The sequence below is a fragment of the Podarcis gaigeae genome (genome assembly GCF_964106915.1).
Source record: "Podarcis gaigeae genome assembly, chromosome: 5".
NCBI lineage: Eukaryota > Metazoa > Chordata > Lepidosauria > Squamata > Lacertidae > Podarcis > Podarcis gaigeae.
The window spans coordinates 10,926,733-10,946,865 of NC_139681.1; the positions used below are offsets into that span (position 1 = coordinate 10,926,733).

At 43.4% G+C, this 20,133-nt stretch overlaps 1 protein-coding gene across 5 annotated transcripts; it reads right to left on the reverse strand.

Moving 5' to 3' along the window:
* Nucleotides 1–279: 279 nt before the first annotated feature.
* Nucleotides 280–19,465, reverse strand: TACC3 (transforming acidic coiled-coil containing protein 3). Of its 5 annotated transcripts, none has more exons than XM_083738320.1 (16): nucleotides 19,376–19,465; nucleotides 16,401–16,563; nucleotides 15,155–15,297; nucleotides 12,895–13,827; nucleotides 11,600–11,684; nucleotides 9,886–10,024; nucleotides 8,771–8,823; nucleotides 8,186–8,298; nucleotides 8,012–8,105; nucleotides 6,881–7,051; nucleotides 6,357–6,433; nucleotides 4,964–5,007; nucleotides 3,373–3,533; nucleotides 1,248–1,354; nucleotides 1,020–1,140; nucleotides 280–541 (listed from the first exon to the last, which is right to left on the reverse strand). In XM_083738320.1, exons 2-16 carry the CDS (start codon nucleotides 16,560–16,562, stop codon nucleotides 476–478), a joined length of 2,469 nt encoding a protein of 822 aa, XP_083594446.1. In that variant the 5' UTR covers nucleotide 16,563; nucleotides 19,376–19,465; the 3' UTR covers nucleotides 280–475. The 5 variants fall into 5 exon arrangements, with proteins under 5 accessions (XP_083594446.1, XP_083594447.1, XP_083594445.1 ...); XM_083738321.1 differs by lacking the exon at nucleotides 19,376–19,465 and adding an exon at nucleotides 19,138–19,253; XM_083738319.1 differs by lacking the exon at nucleotides 19,376–19,465 and adding an exon at nucleotides 17,102–17,157.
* Nucleotides 19,466–20,133: the final 668 nt, after the last annotated feature.

Here is a 20,133-nt window from a genome sequence, read left to right on the forward strand (position 1 = left end):
CTTCAACACACTCTGCTTTCACAAATCACTCAAGAGCCACTGCTATTCTCCAGTCAGCAAGTGGTGTCAACAAGAGGGTGCTCATTTAGTTTTCCATGAAGGAAAAAAAAAAAATCTTGCCATTTCCTTTCACATGGGAATCAACATCTTTGGAGACTCAAGGCTGTCTACATCTACTAGGTAGCAAGAGAAACAAATTGTAGTCTGAGTAAGGAAAGCAATCGGCAGGGCACTTGTCATTTGACGACTTCCAGGAGAGTTAAAAACCAAACTAAAACCTCAAAGTGCACAAAAAGCTTTATTTACATACAAAAATACAGACATGGGCATTCAGTTGTTTTTTGTATCTCATAAAAACCAACATTAATAGACAAATCAGTGCAAGTTAGTAGTTATTTTTTGTAATTAAACTATTCAAAGCACAGACTTGTGAAATTAGAAATAAAACAGGAATTGTGTGATGCAACAATTTCGCTCATTTTTGCACCATCCTGGAAATCAAGTCTTCACAGATTTTTGTGAGTTCGTTGTTTTCCTTTGTCTGTGAAAAGAGAAGAAGTATCAGAGACTGTAGGAGTTGCACAAATATTCAGAAAAGTCACCCATATTTTTTTACAGATTAGAATAGTTTGCACAGTGGGCCTCATTTTTAAGTAGCAAAATGCAAGGAGACGCCTGAGAGGTGCTTGTGTCTGGAATACAGTGGTGCCTCGCAAGACGAAAAGAATCCATTCCGCGAGTCTCTTTGTCTTGCGGTTTTTTCGTCTTGCGAAGCAAGCCCATTAGCGGCTTAGCGGATCAGCTGATAAGCGGCTTAGCGGATCAGCTGTTAAGCAGCTTAGCGGATCAGCTGTTAAGATTTTCATAAAATACGGACTTCAGATGTGTTTTGCAGGTATGGATTTAATTTGCAAGCGGCAAAGCCTTTGGAAGGCGGCCCCTCCACTCCTCTGCTTGAACTAACAGTCCTCTGCTTGAACACTAACAGTCCCAAGCTCCAATGAGAATTTATGACTGACCTTTTGCTCAAGGCTGCTCTCTAGCGACTGGGCTCTCATCTGTTCTTTGCGCAAACTGGCTTGGAGCGCTGCCTCTTCGGCTTTGGCTTTGCTTCGTACTTGGGCAATCTCTTCATTTGCCCTGTCAAAAAGGCATTCAGGAATATTAGCTTCTTAGATAACATGGGTGCTTTACTTAAATGCACCACAATCTGAAGGACGGCCAGATTTCAACACCTCATTACTCACCGGCATAGCTTTTCTTCTGCGTGGGCCTTCAATGCTTGATATTTCTGTTCCTCCTTCTTAAGTCTTGTATTGTAATCCTCAACACATTTTTTCAAAGCCTCTTCATTCTAGAAGAAGAAAAAAAACACACACCCAGGCCATTTCAGAGGGGAGAGGACCTCTTAAAAATAATTGCGAGGGCAAGCCCAAATCTTGATCTGTCAAAAAGTAGAATCACTCTGCACCAACACCACAAATTACACATTCAGCAAAATTCTGTTAAAACCTCTACAAGTGCACTGTAATATAGAAAGCTATACTGTTTGTATTCAGAAGAAAACAAGTTGAATGCATGTGTGCCACCTGTGCTATATCAAGTAATAACACTTTAAGACATTTGGGATAACAGAAAACCTTCCATACCGTTTCTTTGGTTTCCTGTCCAGAACCAACATCTCAGCAAATACTACATTTGGCACCAATGAAGCTCATCTAGCATTATTGATGTCTGGTCCTTTAAAGCAGGGATTGGCAATGTAGCACCTGCGGGTGTCCTTGTGCGTTTTTCTGGTTTGTTTTTAAGAATAGTATGGGTGTGTGGGTAGAATAGCAGCCCTTCATCCATAGAGGGTTTTACTAAAATATGCTCAGTGTGTGATTAAGGGAATGCGCTTGGGCGGAGAGGGAGAGGTTGCTGTGTGGTCCGTATGCATCATCTGCACAAGAGAGGGAGAAATGCAAGTGCAGCTTTTTCTGTATTGGTGTAAGAAAAATCTATGGATGAAGAGCAGTAAACTAACTAACTAAATAATAGTAGCCACCTTGTATATTGTTCCTGGTACTGAGAAATGCTCTGTATTAGACAGCAACACACTCTCTCTCTCTCTCTCTCTGTGTGTGTGTGTGTATGTGTGTGTGTGTGTGTGTGTGTGTGTGTGTGTGTGAGAGAGAGAGAGAGAGAGAGAGAGAGAGAGAGAGAGAGAGAGAGATTTTTGTATGATCCCCACAATTACGACCAGCAGGACATAAGCAACTTCCCATGTCAAACATGAGGCTGCCTGGGATTGGGAAAGCAGTGATGACTGCAGTACAGTAGTACCCCGGGTTACATACGCTTCAGGTTACAGACTCCGCTAACCCAGAAATAGCGCCTCAGGTTAAGAACTTTGCTTCAGGATGAGAACAGAAATCATGCTCCGGTGGTGCGGCAGCAGCAGGAGACCCCATTAGCTAAAATGGTGCTTCAGGTTAAGAACCGTTTAAGGTTAAGAACGGACCTTGAGAACGAATTAAGTACTTAACCAGAGGTACCACTGTATCTCCAGTTTTCTTATGCTATCCCCCCATCCAGCCCTGGTCCAAAAAGGTTGGAGAGTGCTGCTTTACATTTTACTCTGCAATTATTTTGATATTCGTAGTAGTAAATGAATTTATTTTCAACCAAAGATGAACCACGCTTTCCAAGTCCCCCCCCCCCCTTAGTAATTAAAATACAGTGCAGTCTTCCTAACAGGATCGCAAAATAGCATGCTTCCACAGTTATAGTTGTTACATACGTGTTGAAATGTAATGTGTAATCAGGGAGACACATTGGCTTTGCAGGCTTAAAAGTTGCAAAGGTGGGTGTGGTGTTTAACCACTCCTTGTGATTATGTTTGTACAGGGGGATGGAAATGGTTAATGTAGATTGACCAATGAGAAAGCTCAGAGGCGGAGCCTACCTGGTTTTGAGGCTCAGCCCAGGGGTTTTACCATTGGGAGAGGAGTCAGACAGAGCCAGTGAAAGTCGAACACAGTGGTTGTGACAGATAGAGTGAGAGACAGGGATAGAACTGAGAGAGAAGAGTGTGACAGTGAGATAGTGCCACATCTAGTTAAGGGCGTGCATTTGAGAAACCGTTCTGAACGTATTTAAAACTTGTTTGTTCTTCAATAAACTTTAATCTTCGTTGTTGACTTTACAACCTGACTGAGACTCAGTATTTCACCCGAAGAAACCTGGTTGGTGGCAGCGGAAGAATAAAGCAGTGGTGTACAGGTCAATAGTCCATGAAACAACCGGGGGCTCTGTAAGAAAGCCAAAGTGGGAGACCCGTGTTTAAAGAAACAAGAAACCTAAGTGGCTGGCCGAGTTAGAAATGCTCACTTTCTGATATCCTTCTATTGCCTCCTTCTGCTTTTCAAATCGTTTGAAGAGCTCAGACAATGATTTTTCCACAGAATTCAGATCAGAGCTAATCTGCCGTTTTTCATCCAGTACTTTCTGCAGTTCTTTCTGGGCAAGCTCCTTTTCTTTCTGGGAATTCTCTAGAGAAACAGATAGATACAAATGAAACGCACTGCTTGCTCTCTAGGATCCAAAACAGACAACAGTCCAGAGATCTTTGTGTAGAAGTGCCCCATTACTCCCATGTCTTAGGAAAGGCAGTTTTCAAGTAACCTCAAGAAAGGCTGCAGATATTCAGAAATGTCAGATATAGATTCCATGGTGCAGAATTTAGGACACAATGTGCAACAAAATAGAACAGGGTTTCTGAAACTCAGGTCTCCAGCTGTTTTTGAACTACAACTCCCATCACCCTGAGTTAGCAAGACCAGTGATCAGGGTGATGGGAATTGTAGTCCAAAAATAGCTGGAGACCCAGTTTTCAGAAGCCCTGCATTGTTTGAACAGCTTCCTCTTAAGTTCATATTCAAATAATGCATATAAAACTGGCTTCTGTCAGCAGCTAGGCCTCACTAGTTTTCAGTGTCTTAAGAGGACAATTAGCCTATAATAATGAAATATACAAATTAATGCTGTCCCTTAGAAGAGTGGGTGAACCACATGTTCCTGGACTCCAATTCCCATTATCCCTGACCATTTGCCATGCTGTCTAGGGCTAATGGAAGCTAGAGTCCGGCAACATCTGGAGGGTCAGATTCCCCACCGTGTCCTAGTTCAAGTTCAAGTTTATTAATAGAAGCAGCCACTATGGAACAATCATCTTAACACTTAGATTGAACTATTCCCTGTGGATGTGAGACTTAATCTGTAACATAAAAGATTTTCCTAGTATGTTTTTGATGCCATGTGGATGATTGCATACCACATTTTTTTTAGTTATGTATTTGTCTCGGAAACAACACTTTGGTTTTTTAATATATATATATATATATATATATATATATATATATACCAAAGACTAACAGTCAATTTCTTCTAAATTAAGCTGATGGGCTAAACAAGCCTCTCTCAAACATGCCCCCCCCCCAAGATGTTGGACTACAACTTCCTTCATCCCTGACTGGTCCTGATAGCTAGGGATGATGGAAGCTGTACATTTGGGGGACCATGTTTGAGAAAGACTGGGCTAAGCCAATATCAAGTAATCTCGAATCTCTGTTGCTGTCCCATACTTCTGTGATTCTCAGTTCCTGTGCTTTCCTAGTCTTTTTGAAAAGTTTGGCAAGAATGAAGCTGAAGACTCTCAAAACATGTCTTTGGAGTAGGAATACACGATGGTAGAGCACACGCTTTGCACACAAAGTTTCCAAGGTTGAATCCCTCAGTTGTAGCAGGCCTCAAAAAACAAACAAACAAACAAACAAAAAACCACCCCAACAACAACAACTCCCATCTGGATGGGAGCCTTTGAAAGCTGCTGGTAGTCAGCATATAGTTCTGGCCAGATATAACAGTGATATGATTCAGTACAAAGCACACCTGCCTTTATGCTTTTGTAATTTATACTTACCCATCACTTGTGCTACGGTAACTTCAAACTCTGCAACAATTGTTCTAAAAGAGAGAAAGAGCTTATTTTAATATGTATAGCAAGAAAGATTATAGGATTTTGCCAGAGTCCCGGTTCTTGGCACTAAGGACCCAGAACGCTAAGCTTCCTACTTGAAGAAAGGCCATCTTGCACTGGGTGACTCTTCCTATTTTTCTGTTGTTTTTAATTGCAATTTTTTATCTCCACTGTAGTGGTAGTGGTGACAGTTCCCTCTCCTTTTGAGATAAGCCGCAAATAAGAATAATTTGCCCCTCGTAACAAAGATGGTCCTAGTGAAGTTAGGCAACTCATGGAGGATCTAGACCAAAACAGGTGTTTCATTTGCCAATAATGAAACATGGCCCGCCCAAAATCCCGGAAAGTAGTTGCCAGTCAGTGCAGAAGATCCTGGGCGAGACGGACCAATGCCCTGACTCAAAGTTACTTTAATAATCAGCAAAGCTTCAGCAGCACAGGACCATAGCTGTCAACCGTCCCTTATATAGTGGGAAACTCCCTTATCCCAGCGCCGTGTCCCGCTGCTGTCCCTTATTGATGATGTTCCTTAAATTTCCCGGGTTTCATGCTCGCCCGGCTCGGGAGGGAAGCAGCGGCTCGGGATCCTCCGCTGTGAGAGAGAGCGTGTGCTGGCGCCGTCGTCCTGGCGCGAGGAGTACCATTGGCCCTTCCCCGCCCGAGAGAGGGAAGGGACGGAGACTCTCGCCCATGCTGCCCGCGAGCCCGGAGGCGGGAGCAGTGGTGGCAGCTGAGGAGGCGGCCTGAGGGAGGAGGAAAAGGAGGGGACGGGGAGGGATGCAGAAGGGCGGTGCTTTAACGGCTGCGCCGCCGCTGCAACAGCCTCATGCCGGATTGACAGCATCTGTCAATCCTACCAGTGAATGTAACTCTTCACAACAGCAAAATCCCTTATTTTGGCTGCTGATCCCTTATTTTCGAGGCTGCTGGTCCCTTATTTTCAAATCTGAAAGTTGACAGCTATGCACAGGACCCCTCCTAGGCCACGTTGCCCAGAATGCCTTGCTCCAAGGAAGGGCCCCAGCCATTTCTCAGAGTGAGGCTCAAGGGGAGCCTGAGGCATGTCTGGCACTTTTGCCGCATCAGCAGAGCCAAAACAGTTCAACAGCTGAGGGGAAGGAAGTTAGGAGGATTAGCAGCCATGGCAAAGGTGAGGAGGCAGCAATGACAGAGGCACCTTGGGCAGAACAATCATCCCAGTCAGTCCAACAGGTATCCAGCACTGCCCAAGGAAGAGTCAGATACCAGTTGAAATGGGTCTATATATTTGGTGGTATTTAAGTCCCGTGAGAAAGCAACCATAGAACATGCTTCTGTATCCCAGTTGTACACCTACCCCATTTCTTTATTTTCCAAATAGATCTTGTGATGCTTCCTTTCCCATTCCAAAGCTTCCATCTCCTTTTCTTGTACCTGAAACCACAGGGTCCCCAAAATGAGAGCGTAACAGTAATGGATGTCACTTTAGATCTGGGCTAGAATCAAAGCAACATGCAGAAAAGTCCTTGGGCTAGACCTCATTCTACCTTAAGGACAACTGTAGCATTTGATAAGCAAGCTTACTCTCTTTTGTATGGGCCCTTTGAGGAAACCATTTATTTATAATCACTCAAGGAAAAAAGCAAAAGCAAATGACACTGGTGGTTTATATTGATCAGGAGCATTAGATGGAACTAATTTGATTAGTGTTCCAAAGATCAGTTTGAAAACTCCCATTGGTAAAGAAAATCTGCAGAAAAGTCTTGCAAGGTGGGCAAATGTTATCGGTCACAAGCTTGTAGCCAGCAGGAAATCAAAAGCCATTCTAAACGGTATCTTTCTAAATAGTATCAACTTAAATATTCCTTCCCATGTTCTCACCTCGCAAGTAAGCTTTTTGATAACCGTGTCCTTCTCAAGTTTAACCCTTTCGATAGCTGTATCCATGTCTTGCTGAGTGTATTTCAACACTTCCACAATAGCTTCAGTAGGCAGCGCAGAAGGCAAAAATGAAATATCCTTAGTGGTTGGAATATCTGGAGAACCTCTGACCTGTGACAAGAATTTAAAAACACATTTACATGTGGTACTTTTATAATGCATTTTTGTGCTAACAGATACTCTATTTAAGATGCATCAAGCTGAATCAAGACAAACCATAGTTCCCTTGATGTCTAAACTGTTAAACGTTTTAAAAACCCGTAATTGGTTCATTTGAGTTTAAAATGTAATGCTTCTGACCTCTTTCAGCATACAAGCCTGAGGTTCACCATGGCTCATCCACACAACAGCAGGAAACCATGATTTCATACTATTTCTGAACTGAGCCAATGTGTTGATCTTTTTTTAAAAAATTACCGTATTTTTCGCTCTATAGGACGCACTTTTTCCCCTCCAAAAATGAAGGGGAAATGTGTGTGCGTCCTATGGAGCGAATGCAGGCTCCTTGGCTTCGTCGCGACGCGCCTGTCCTGGAAGCCGAAGAGGAAGAGAAGGGTCTCCTTCTGTTCCTTCTCCAGCTTCGCTGAAGGGCGCTGCGCCTTCTCCCTCTCTGCGCAGCGCCTCTCCTGTGAAGGAGAGGCGCTGCGCAGAGAGAGAGAAGGCGCAGCGCCCCTTGAGCAACGCACCTGTCCAGAGAAGCCGGAGGAGGAACAGAAGGGTCTTCTTCTGTTCCTTCTCCAGCTTCGCTGAAGGGCGCTGCGCCTTCTCCCTCTCTGCGCAGCACCTCTCCTGTGAAGGAGGGGCGCTGCGCAGAGAGAGAGAAGGCGCAGTGCCCCTTCAGTGACGCGTCTGTCCTGGCTTCTGCTTTAGCCCTGCGCAGCCTCTTTGGGCAGGGGGAGCCTTCATCCCGCTGCCCTGAAGAGGCTTGGCGCGGTTACCCCAGAATAAATTTTTATTTTCCGCCTCCCAAAACTAGGTGCGCCCTATGGTCCGGTGTGCCCTATGGTGCGAAAAATACGGTACAAACCACCTGTATCTGCAAACTACTGGGGATATTTAAATGGTACTTACCAGATCTGTTGAAGCTCCTAGAAGGTCTAGTCCCAATGACTTTTCTTCAGGTTTAGATGTTTTTATTTCATTGACTGCCATTTCTCTAGATGGTCTAATTTAAAATAAGAAAAAATACTGAAACAATCCTAAATAGGCTCCAAAATTGAAGAGCACTAAAAATTGAATGCTTACCCATTTCGAACTGCAGGTTCATTAGCACCAGCAGCACTTTTCTTAGGGCTTTCACTGAGCAGTGGATCAAATTTCAAGTACAGAGATTGCTTCCTCAAGACAGATTCTTTAAACTATGGGGAAGGAGTTTGTAAGTAAGCGACGTACAGGCACAAGTCAGTCAGCCAAAGATGTGATTGTTTGGGGTACAGCTCTTCCAAGTTGTATTAAAGATTATCCCACAACCAAGGAAGTTTTGATACAACTATAAAGCAACCCAATAAAAGTAGATTCTTCTATATCTGTTTTGTGATTTAAGCAGCATATAGTTTAACTGGAAGAGAATGGAGACAGGGCAGTGTTTTGCCACAAAGCAAGTTTAGCTCTTGTGTAAATGAGAAAATATACATAACACTGAGTTTATAGTGGCAGGTAGACGTTTAGAGCTCTCCTCTGCAATTGCATTCAGATCCTTAGGAGTATCTACTTCAGCCTAAGTCTCCTCTGCTTGAGAGAAATACCTTTAACTCTCTTTTATAGACTGTTCTAGTATAGTAGCTCATTGCTGTAAAAATCTTAAAATCAGTTCACATAATGGTTACTTACTGAGGCCCTTCCAAATTGTTCCAGATAGTCCACTTCAATATTGAGTCCTAGAACTAAACAAATGTGTTAATAAATGCAGAAAGCAATGGTTTATATGTTATTAAAACTAGAAGTAGCATGGGCAAAGATAAGATAGTCCTTTCTGGAGATGAGAAGTGAAAGCGTACCTTCCTGCAATTTGTAGTAGCCTGTGCACCTTTTGGGAGTTACTAGGCACAGTTCAGCTCTTTCTACTTTTCATTTAAATTTATTTAACTTATGATTTAATCATGAAGGAACAGATCAAAGGTTCAGATCTAACATTATTCTGAAAACTTTTGGAGTCACATGTGGCTAGATGAGGGATGGGGACCCTGTGGTCAATTATCAGAATCTGGCAGGCTACAGGTTCCCAGCCCCTCGCTTTATGGGATCCATGGCTGTGCCTGGAACTTCAATGAAAGCTGGAAGCACATATTCGTAAACTACTTAGAAGATTATTATTATTTTTTAGAATTAAGCTATATATATAAATGAATAAAAAGCTATACTAGGCGTGCGCGGCAAGTGCTTTGCAGAACTTTGAGAATGGCAGTAGTCTGTCCTCCAATCAGGGTAGCACATGAAGACAGTCACAATAGTGCTTTATCGACAAATATTTGCACACTGATTTGGGGGGGGGGGCGGATCCTTAAGACAAACTCCTGCAAAGCGGTCTTCATAGGAGAAGATATGATAGCTATCTTCAAATATCTAAAGGGCTGTCACATGGAAGATGGAGCAAGCTTGTTTTCTCCTGCTCCAGAAGTTAGGATGCAAACCAATGGATTATAAGGAGATTCCTACTGAACATCAGGTAAAAGCTGTTCAACAGTGGGAGATGGTGGACTCCCCTTCCTTTGAGGTGCTGGGTGGCCACCTGTCATCTAGCTGAGATTCCTGCATTGCAGTGGGTTGGACTAGGTGACACTCAAAATCTTTATAATAAATCTGTTAATTTTACTTATGATGTCTGTTTGTTTGTGCTCTATGTAATTGCCCCAAGCATGGGAAACAAAATTAGGTATGACAAACTAGAAAAATCCTGCACAATAATTAGCAGGGCCTAAAAGGTCCATAGTTTCAACTACTCTTACCTTCTGAGGGTGATCGGAACTCTTCGTTTTCTGTATCTGCAACCTGGTTGTTTTCATGCATTACTGTTGCTGGCCTTTCACAAGAAGGCTGGAGCAAAAAGCCATCTCCAGGCAACTCTCCATTTAAAGACAAGTTACCCTAAGAAGCAAAGTTTAATGAAAATATTCCTTAAAGTGGAGAGATGAAATAAATCGCACAGTAGGGTAATTGCTCCTCTTCACTTTACTGAGTAGCTTGGGGCAGAGAACCAAGTTCTCAAAAATCAATAAACACATTTTAAAAAGTCATTTTGCCATTGCAGACGGCTGCTTTTTTGTATGTAAGTAGTGTTACATTGGGACGCGGGTGGCACTGTGAGTAAAACCTCAGCGCCTAGGACTTGCCGATCGCATGGTCGGCGGTTCGAATCCCCGCGGCGGGGTGAGCTCCCGTCTTCGGTCCCAGCTCCTGCCCACCTAGCAGTTCGAAAGCACGTCAAAGTGCAAGTAGATAAATAGGTACCGCTTTCTAGCGGGAAGGTAAATGGCGTTTCCGTGTGCTGCTCTGGTGCCGGTTCGCCGGAGCAGCTTCGTCACGCTAGCCACATGACCCGGAAGTTTCTGCGGACAGCGCTCGCTCCCAGCCTCTAGAGTGAGATGAGCGCACAACCCTAGAGTCTGTCAAGACTGGCCCGTACAGGCAGGGGTACCTTTACCTTTTTAGTGTTACATTAAAAAGTGTTTGTCTTCCGCAAGGTTGTTATATTAGCAATATTATTGCTTTCCCTTGAATTCTGGAACTTGATTACAAGGTCTTTAAGATCATGGATTTATTATTCAAATACCACAAGTCTTCTTATAAAAGGTGAATGAACTAGTATTAATAAAAACTTTACTATAGCAGTATGGTGACCACTATTATATCGCTGCATCAAATGAGATAAATGACCTACAGGCCTCAGTAGCAGCAGGATTATTCTATTTTGCAAGGCAAAAGTACTTTGTTGCTGACTGTGACTACAACCCTATACCCATTTACCTGGGAATTAGACCACTGGAAGCAATGGAAAATACTTCCAAGCAGACAGCATTGTTATTACAGACATAGCAAAAGCTCCGCTTTCCATGAAGTCATACAGAATGCATAAAACTAACATAACTTTAATGCCTTCTAGAGCAAATAATTTTACTTTTGGAATCTGAATGAGGGAAGTGGAGAGGGTGGGGTTTTGTTGTTGTTTGGAAATGCAATACTCCGTTAAGAACAAGAGGAGCCATTTATTATTCCAAAAGTACAGAATGTGGTATTCTGTGCAGAATCCTGAGCATCTTAACTTTCCAGAAAGAGGGCAGGATTTCTAGCCATTAAGGCTTCATGGACTTCAAAGTTTATTTTAAAAACACTTAAGAGGTTTTACTACAATCAAGTGGTATTTACATCTGTTAAATAAAATAAATTGGCCAAGTAGTACATCTGTTGAAATCTCAGAAGTATGTTCGTGTTTACTTCAAACGACCAAGACTGAGATAGGATTTCCTGCTCTGCATAGTGCCTCTCACTCACCATGACTAGCAGGGGTGATTCAAAAGCACCACAAGCATATGCAAAACTTGCCTATGCAGGTGACAGAATTCAGCTTTGAAACTGAATGCTTGTGCAGTTTTGTTTTCCATTTTGGCAAGTATGCACAGCTTTGAGTGCAGGTATAACAATGTACACAGGGTCATATCATACCATCAAATCCACTGACGGTTCAGCTGGAGTTTCTGCTTCAACCACAGCTTGGTCTTCAGCTATAACCTGCTCATCTCTCTCTTTCCTATAGGGAACAAGACAGCATATGTTATAGAACCTGGCAGCTAACAAAGCTTGGTTCAACGTGCTTTATAAATAAATGACAGTGGTACCTCGGGTTAAGTACTTAATTCGTTCTGGAGGTCCGTTCTTAACCCGAAACTGTTCTTAACCTGAAGCACCACTTTAGCTAATGGGGCCTCCTGCCGCCGCCGCCGCACGATTTCTGTTCTCATCCTGAAGCAAAGTTCTTAACCCAAGGTACTATTTCTGGGTTAGCGGAGTCTGTAACCTGAAGCGTATGTAACCCAAGGTACCACTGTACCTTCCATAACTTTATAATTCAATTTTGTGCACAGACAGTATAACTTGCGCAATTTCAATCTTGCATAGCAGAAAGGCAGCCAGGTTATTATTTGCACCCCAATCCCTCAATCATATGCAGGGTAGAGAGCTTAAAAGCTCCTCCTGTGCCCCTGGGTTTCCCCCATCACTGAAAGAGCTTTTAAGCTCTCCGCCTTGCTCACTGGGTTCTGGGATGCTCTTGCAGGAGCTCGAATGGTCCTGCAAATCACATGGGAGCATCCCAGAGCCCAGGAAGCATGATGGGAGATTTTCAAAGCTCTCTGCCTTCCTTGAAAGGTAAGGATGGTCGTGGGGGCAGTTCCAAGGGGGTAGTTACAGTATAGAAGTTTTATATATACACATGCCACCCACAGAACGCAACGCCCATGCAAGATGCAATTGTACTATATTTAAAATACCACCATTTTTAGCAAGAACCTGTCTTTTGATGTGCGGGATAATCACTAGTGTCAAACTAAGACCTGGAACACCAGGGTTCAAATCCCCACTTGGCCTTGAAGCACGCTGGGTGACCTTGGGGCAGCCACTGCCTCTCAGTCCAAAATACCTCACAGAGTTGTTGTGGGGGTGACATGTTAACTACACCACCTTAAGGTCCTTGGAGAAGAACAAGACTGTTTATGAACACTGTCTTCCTTAAGAATGTTATTAAAGAGTTTATAGCTAGTTCTACTACACAGAACTGAGTAGAATGAAATGATAAGAGAAGCCTGAATAGTTCCAAAGTATGCTGTTTTCTTCCCCTACCTGTCTTGGGTTCTCTAACGTGCTAGTTTTTGGGATTGATATAAAGTTGCAAGATTTTTTAGTTTGTACTACTTCATTTCCCAAGCCCAGGACTGCTCCAGATTTAGTGTTAAAATACTTACAATTTCTCAATTAATAGTTCTGCAGCTCCAAAGTCATCCGGTTGATTGTGCAACTGTGCTTGAAGAAAGCCTGCTTTGGACAAAATACTATCCTCCTGGGTATCTGTTGTTTTAGTTCTGGGCATAGGACACTCAAGGGAATTTTGCATTTTTGAAACACCTCCTAATGGAGTGAAGTCAGGATCATCAAATTTATTGCAGTCCAGGCTATAAGATGCTTTGTGGACAGAACTCTTTGTTGCAGTGTTGATTCTCTCTTCAGCTTCCTCCAACACTTTGCGAGTTGAAGCTGGTTTCCCAGAAGGAGCCTTCATTTCAGCACCCTTGCCTGGTTTCCTTGGAGATACCTTATTAGTTGCCTTTTCAAGCATATCTGGTTCCAGTTTTATGAACTCAGGTTTTGTTACGTGAACCTCCCCCTCACACTCCGGCAAGATGCTGTTCACTGCTGTGGAATTTTGCCACTCTGATTCCTCAGTCTGAAAAGGTTTTATTTCACCGCAGCTGACATTCTCAGAGCTACAGGATCCTTGCACGTGTTGTGAAGGAGAATTTTGTATGTGGGATATGGACAATGGCTCAGTTTTGCAGACTCCGTTAGAAACTGTTGCCAAATCAGAGCTTAGAAATTGCTTTGTCACATCATTGTTTGCCGATGGGGTTTTGCAACCTGTTTCCTCATCAAATGGATTGTTCTCTGTAGCAGTTTGAGGCAGGCAAACTGCACCAAGAGAATCGCCATCCTGTTTCTCAGCTGCAGCAAACGCTGCCAAAGACGATATTTTCACAAAGTCGTCAGTAGGCAAGTCAGGGATATTTGCTCCTTTGCTTTTTGCTGACATTACATCATCTGAAGAATCAGGATTTACCTTTCCTTCCACCTCTATCTTCTCACTTGCAATATCAGCATCTAGGGTAACTGTTTGTTGACTCCTGTTGAAAGGTAGACCCATCACTAGCTAGTTAATACGGCCTTTGAAGAATAATTAAAATAAAAGAGCCGCATTTGGCACACAGGAAAAGAGGCTTTTGTTAGGTGCAGCCCAATGCTTACAAACAGGGCATTTACTATCCACTTCAGTTTGGCTGGAAAATTTATGTCAAACTTAGGTTTTTCAGTGTTTGTCTTCTACATTGTATTCAATGTGGAACTGGAAATGTATACCCCAAAACAAGCTTTTGGCCACCTCAAACGCTATATCCACACCTCTAGGAGAGAGTCTTCTATAAGAAGGCATTAAGTAGTGTCCTGCCCAATGCTTCATTTGCAAGACACTATGTGCAACCTAAAAGGTGGCTTTGTGTTGCCCCAATTGCTGCATCCAGATTTACAGGTAAGTGCCCCAATGCATTTTCTGGGCACAATACACTGCCAAGTATGAGCCCAAGCAAAAATTAGACAAACCATCTCTAAATAAGGAATGGAGGTGTGCACCGCCACAAAACTCTGAATCACGCACTCAGGAGTCAGTTTGTACATATTTTGGCAATTACTGGTGTGGAACCATGCACCTGTCAGTAATTTACACAAAGACTAAGCGTATGGCATCTACACATTCTGGGTTGTGTAGGTATATGATTTGTGGTGGGCGATTTTGTTTGGGCTATTATAGGCATAGGCTTACACCATCAACAGTATCTTGCACCTAAACTAAGTGTGGGACTAGACACTACTCACTGCCACCTTGTAGATGAGACCCTGGAGAATGACTTCTGCAGACTTAGGTCAATCTTCACATGATATCCACTCAATATTTCTTTTTTTATGCTTCTTTTTTATTAAAGATTTTCTTGTTTTACAGAAGTATGTGTAATGTCTCTCGTATTTTTTCCATATAACATTTTTACAAATCAGTTTCATTTGTTGAGACATTGGGGGGGGGAGGGGGGGAAGATGGGGGTGGTGGCAATGTTTCTATTTTGCTTAATGTATGTAGGGTTTGGTGTCAGCGTTTCCACTCAATATTTCTAATGCCCAAAAATGTCACCAAATGGAAGACTCCTTCAGAAATCATGGGCTAATGCAACAATCTGTTCTAGCACTTAAGTCAATGCTGCTGCTCTTAGCTTTGAAGGACCAGAAGAAACACTTCCCGTAAAATATCAATTGTCAGCTTCTAGGAAGAAAAAGTCAGTCACCTCTCTCAATGAATCAGAAAAGACAGCTACAAGAGAGCATTCTAGAGAACAGGGGCAATCATACAACCTTTTCTAGTTTTAATTTTTTTAAAAATACATCAAGAGGATCTGATTTACTCACACAGCACTGGATGCAGACAAGACAAAATCCTCTGGGATATCTGTGCAGTCACCTCCTATAACAGGTGTTTCAGGAATCTTCCTTTTATCTGGACTTAGGATTCTGTGAGTCTGAGAATCCCGCATAGGAGTATGAAAAGTTACCTTGGAAGAGAAAGTCACACAAATCACTTGAGCAAGCACACACACACACACACACACACACACACAAAACAAACAAACCCTGAGAGCACACATGCATGCACATCCATGGATATTGACACCCTTCCTTTCCACTAAGGAGGCCCTCAAGGCAGCTTATAAAATAATAAAGGCATCAATAAAGATGCCCATAAATATGATTAAGAACAGATATTAAGCAACTAAAAGTATTAAAAACTGAACAGAGCTAGTACTAATACAAATAACTAAGCAACAGAGATCCTGTGTTCCTTTACAGTGATGGGTACATTTCAAAGGAATTCTATAATAAAAAGTCTTCCCTCACATTCCTATCACTGTAAAGGAACACAACCGCCCAACAGGCATGGTGGTAACAGTTGGGGAAATTCTGCATATGAGTTACAAAGTCTGTCCGCTATAGTTATCCCATAATAAAGTGAGACCTGAATATCAAACGCTTGGGCCATGTAATGCCTCTCCATGGTTATATGTTACACATACCTATAATGAAGACCATTGCAAGTGTATACATTACACTTGCTGCTGGTCCATGACCCTTGAAGGGTCAGCTCACTGTTGTCAGTGCACTTGGTGAAACAAGTACCGTATTTTTCGCACCATAGGGCGCACCAGACCATAGGGCGCACCCAGTTTTTAGGGGGGGGGAATCAAGAAAAAAAGGTATCCCCCCCAGCCCCAAAGAGCAGCGTACAGGCTACGCACAACCTCTCCCTGCCGGAGGGGTTGTGCGCAGCTATGGCACAAGCCAAGGCAGTGAGCAGGATGGATCCCGCTTGCTGTTTTGGCTTCCCCTTTAGCCCCGTGCAGCCTCTCCCGGCAGGGAGAGGCTGCGTGGGGCTAAAGAAGCCATAGCCCCGTGCAGCCTCTCCCTGCCGGAGGGGTTGCACGGAGCTATGGCACAAGCCTGCATTCGCTCCATAGGATGCACATACATTTTCCCTCAATTTTTGGAGGGGAATAACTGTGTCCAATAGAGCGAAAAATACCGTATTTGTCACCAAAGAAACCCGTTGAACCAGGCCTTTAACACAGAAAATTATGCTGGACAGTAACAGCAGACATACCTTCATAGGCTTCACCATCCCCTTTGGTGGCACATTTTCTTTCTGTGATGGGCGAAGAATAGAAGGTCTGCCTACAACTTCTGGAGATGTGAAAAGTATGGCACAGCTTTCAGCAGCTATGTCGTTGCTACCATTATCTCCACTTAAGGTATGCAGACTCATTCTAGAAATGAAAGCAAAGGTGTTAACAACCATAGCTAGGCTGACAATGTTATTTTAATGCAACTGGATACTTCTAGGTGGGAAGCTGCGGTCTCATATGTCAAACCCTGTGGCTCTTCAAGTTATTGGACTCAACTCCTATGGACTCAGAAATCCAGTTTCTCATCCGTTCTCTAAAGTGTAGAGCTCTTGTAAACAAAATTCAGTGTCACTCAGGTTACCATTTACACTATTCTAAGCCACATTGAAGTATAAGCTTTGCTGCCAAAAGCAATACTGCAAAAGCAAGATTAAGCATCTCTTCAAATGTAGGATGTTCTCACTCGGTGCTGTGGCTGTAAGTTTAGGGTGTTTTGAGACGGTGGGTGTGGAATGACTTTTTTAAAAAAATAAAGGACATGTATAGATATCCCTTAAAGTGAATAACCAAAAAAAAAAAAAAAAAAAAAAAAAAAGGAACATCCTGGAGTCTCCCTCCGTAAAAAAAAAAGTAAGTTAACCAACTAATACCCAATTATAGTACAGTGTTTTGGGCTTACATATTGTGGTAGAGGAAACTTAGCTCCTGGATCAGGAGCATTTCAAGGGAGTCACTATGGGCATACAAGAACAAAAAAGTGGTGGTTTGAAAGGGCACTTAGCCTCCCCATGGCTTTCAAACGCCATCCCAGGAGAAGTTAAATGGCTCCCTCCTTGTTGTCCTTCTGTCGGCATATGCAAGGGAAGACCACCTTGTTCCAACAGGCTTTTGGGAACAGATTGCTTTAATGCACTGGCCCCCAGTACATTACCGAGCACAAGTCAAAGTGTTGGTGCTGACCTTTAAAGCCCTAAATGGCCTCAGCCCAGTATACCTGAAGGAGCGTCTTTACCCCTGTTCAGCCTGAACACTGAGGTCCAGCTCCGAGTGCCTTCTGGCGGTTCCCTCACTGCTAGAAGTGAGGTTACAGGGAACCAGGCAGAGGGTCTTCTGGGGTGTGGCACCAGCCCTGTGGAACATACCTTCAGATGTTAAGGAAATAAAACAACTATCTGACTTTTAGAAGAAATCTGAAGGCAGCCCTGTTTAGGGAAGCTTTTAATGTTTGATGTATTTATCAAGTTTTTAATATTTTATTGGGAGCTGCCCAGAGTGCCTGGGGAAACCCAGCCAATGGGTGGGGTCAGGGCCGGATTTAGGTTTGATGACACCCATAGCTACTGAAGGTAACGGGGCCCTTTATATGTCCAGCTTTCCTTTGTCAACAACCAATTGTCACTGTTTTTTGTGCTGAATATATGCTATACAGTGATACCTCGGACTTAAGTACTTAATTCATTCCAGAGGTCCGTACTTAACCTGAAGCACCACTTTAGCTAATGGGGCCTCCTGCTGCCGCCAGAGCCTGATTTCTGTTCTCATCCTGAAGCAAAGTTCTTAACCTGAAGCACTATTTCTGGCTTATTGGAGTGTGTAACCTGAAGCGTATGTAACCCGAGGTACCACTGTATAGTAATTTATGGACCTAATAGGTATCTAAACAAAACATATATTTTATCATAGTAATTGTGGAACTTATATTTTGGAAATGTACATCCAGTTTTTTTCCTTTATATATTTTTTTTGGTGGGGGCAAGAGAGTGGGGCCCCAAGCTATAGCTTGTTTAGCTTCTATGTAAATCCGGCACTGGGTGGGGTATAAATCATTATCATCATTACTATAGCATGGCCGTTCTCATTGCAATTATCTGTACAGTATATTTTTTTGCACATATACGAAGTATGAATGTTTAACTGGTTAAAGAGAGAGAGATGCCGCCCCCCCCCCGTTTTTAGCTGCTTTCCTTTTCTCTGAAAGCCACCTTGAGGTAAAAATGCAGGGAATAAAAACGGGACGACGCTAAGACCTAATAGCCAAAGACGGACCAAGGCTGGATGTACAGTTCCAAAATACAAGTTAAGTTCAACAACTGTTGTTGCAACAACAACTGTTGAACTCTTATATTTTGGAAATGTACATCCAATTTTTTCCCTTAATATTTTTTTGGGGGGGTGGGGCAAGAGAGTGGGGCCCCAAGCTATAGCTTGTTTAGCTTCTATGTAAATCCGGCACTGTGTGGGGTATAAATCATTATCAACATTACTATAGCATGGCCGTTCTCATTGCAATTATCTGTACAGTATATTTTATGCACATATACGCATGCATATACGAAGTACAGTGGTACCCTGGGTTAAGTCCTTAATTCGTTCCGGAGGTCCGTTCTTAACCTGAAACTGTTCTTAACCTGAAGCACCACTTTAGCTAATGGGGCCTCCTGCTGCCGCCGCAGCCCGATTTCTGTTCTTATCCTGAAGCAAAGTTCTTAACCTGAAGCACTATTTCTGGGTTAGCGGAGTCTGTAACCTGAAGCGTATGTAACCCGAGGTACCACTGTATTAATGTTTAACTGGTTAAAAAGAGAGAGAGAGAGATGCCGCCCGTCCCTCCCCCCCCCCCCGTTTTTAGCTGCTTTTCTCTGTAAAGCCACCTTAAGGTAAAAAAGCAGGGAATAAAAACGGCACGACGCTAAGGCCTAATAGCCCAAGACGGACCAAGGCAGACAGGCATGCAAGGGAAGGTTCCTCCTCGTTTTGGGGGGGGGCGCCACCCCCTCCAGCCGCTTTCCCGTTCCTCACGGCCTTCGCGGCCCCCCCTCCTTCCGCTGAGGGCCTGGACCGGGGCCGAAGCCTCCTCCCAAAAACAAGCGGGGGGGGGAGGAGACCGAGGGGGGGCCTTTTCCGCCCTCCCTCGCCTTCCCTGAGGGAGAAACCGCCGCCCGTCTCCGCTCACCTGCCGCCGCACAGTCGCCGACCCGAGAGACACCTATTCGCCAACTGAGGGAACCGCCGCCGCCGCGTTCAAATTTTCAGCATCGGCCCGCCTCCGCCAATAAAAAAAGCCCATTGCCGCGTGGCGTCACAGGCCACGTGGCCTGCCACCGGCCAACCAGGAGAGGCAGCAGCGGCGGCAGGCATGCAAAGCGAGCCCAGAGGGCGGTGGAGGCGGAGTTTGGCTAATATGATTAACGCATGCGCACATCCGCCTGCCGTTGCAATTAGCTAAGCTAAGTGCAGGGAATGGGGCGCTTTATATGTCCAGCTGTCCTTTGTCAACAGCAAATCGCCGCTGTTTTGTGTGTTGAACTTATGCTAGATGTCGAAGCAAAATTTAAAAAATTCCTCCCTTTTTATTTTGTTTCGACTTGGGCTGCCTATCTGTAACTAGAAATATGCTATATGGGAATTGATGGACCGGATAGGTATCTAAAGCCATTTGCACATAACGAAAGATGTATTTTATCAAAGTAATTGTTGAACTGAAATGCAGTTAAGAAGAAGCATATTAATATTAATAGTGAAACAATTATGAAGCTCTAACTTAAAATGATTTTTTTATTCATAACAAACAATAATGCAAACACGTTGGCATTTGGCAATAACAAAAGTTCCATTAGAAACACAGTTTACAAAGACTCATAATCTAGTCTCTAGAAACTTGGTGTAACATGAAATAGCAATAGGTGTAAATATATGGTGGAAACTACTAAT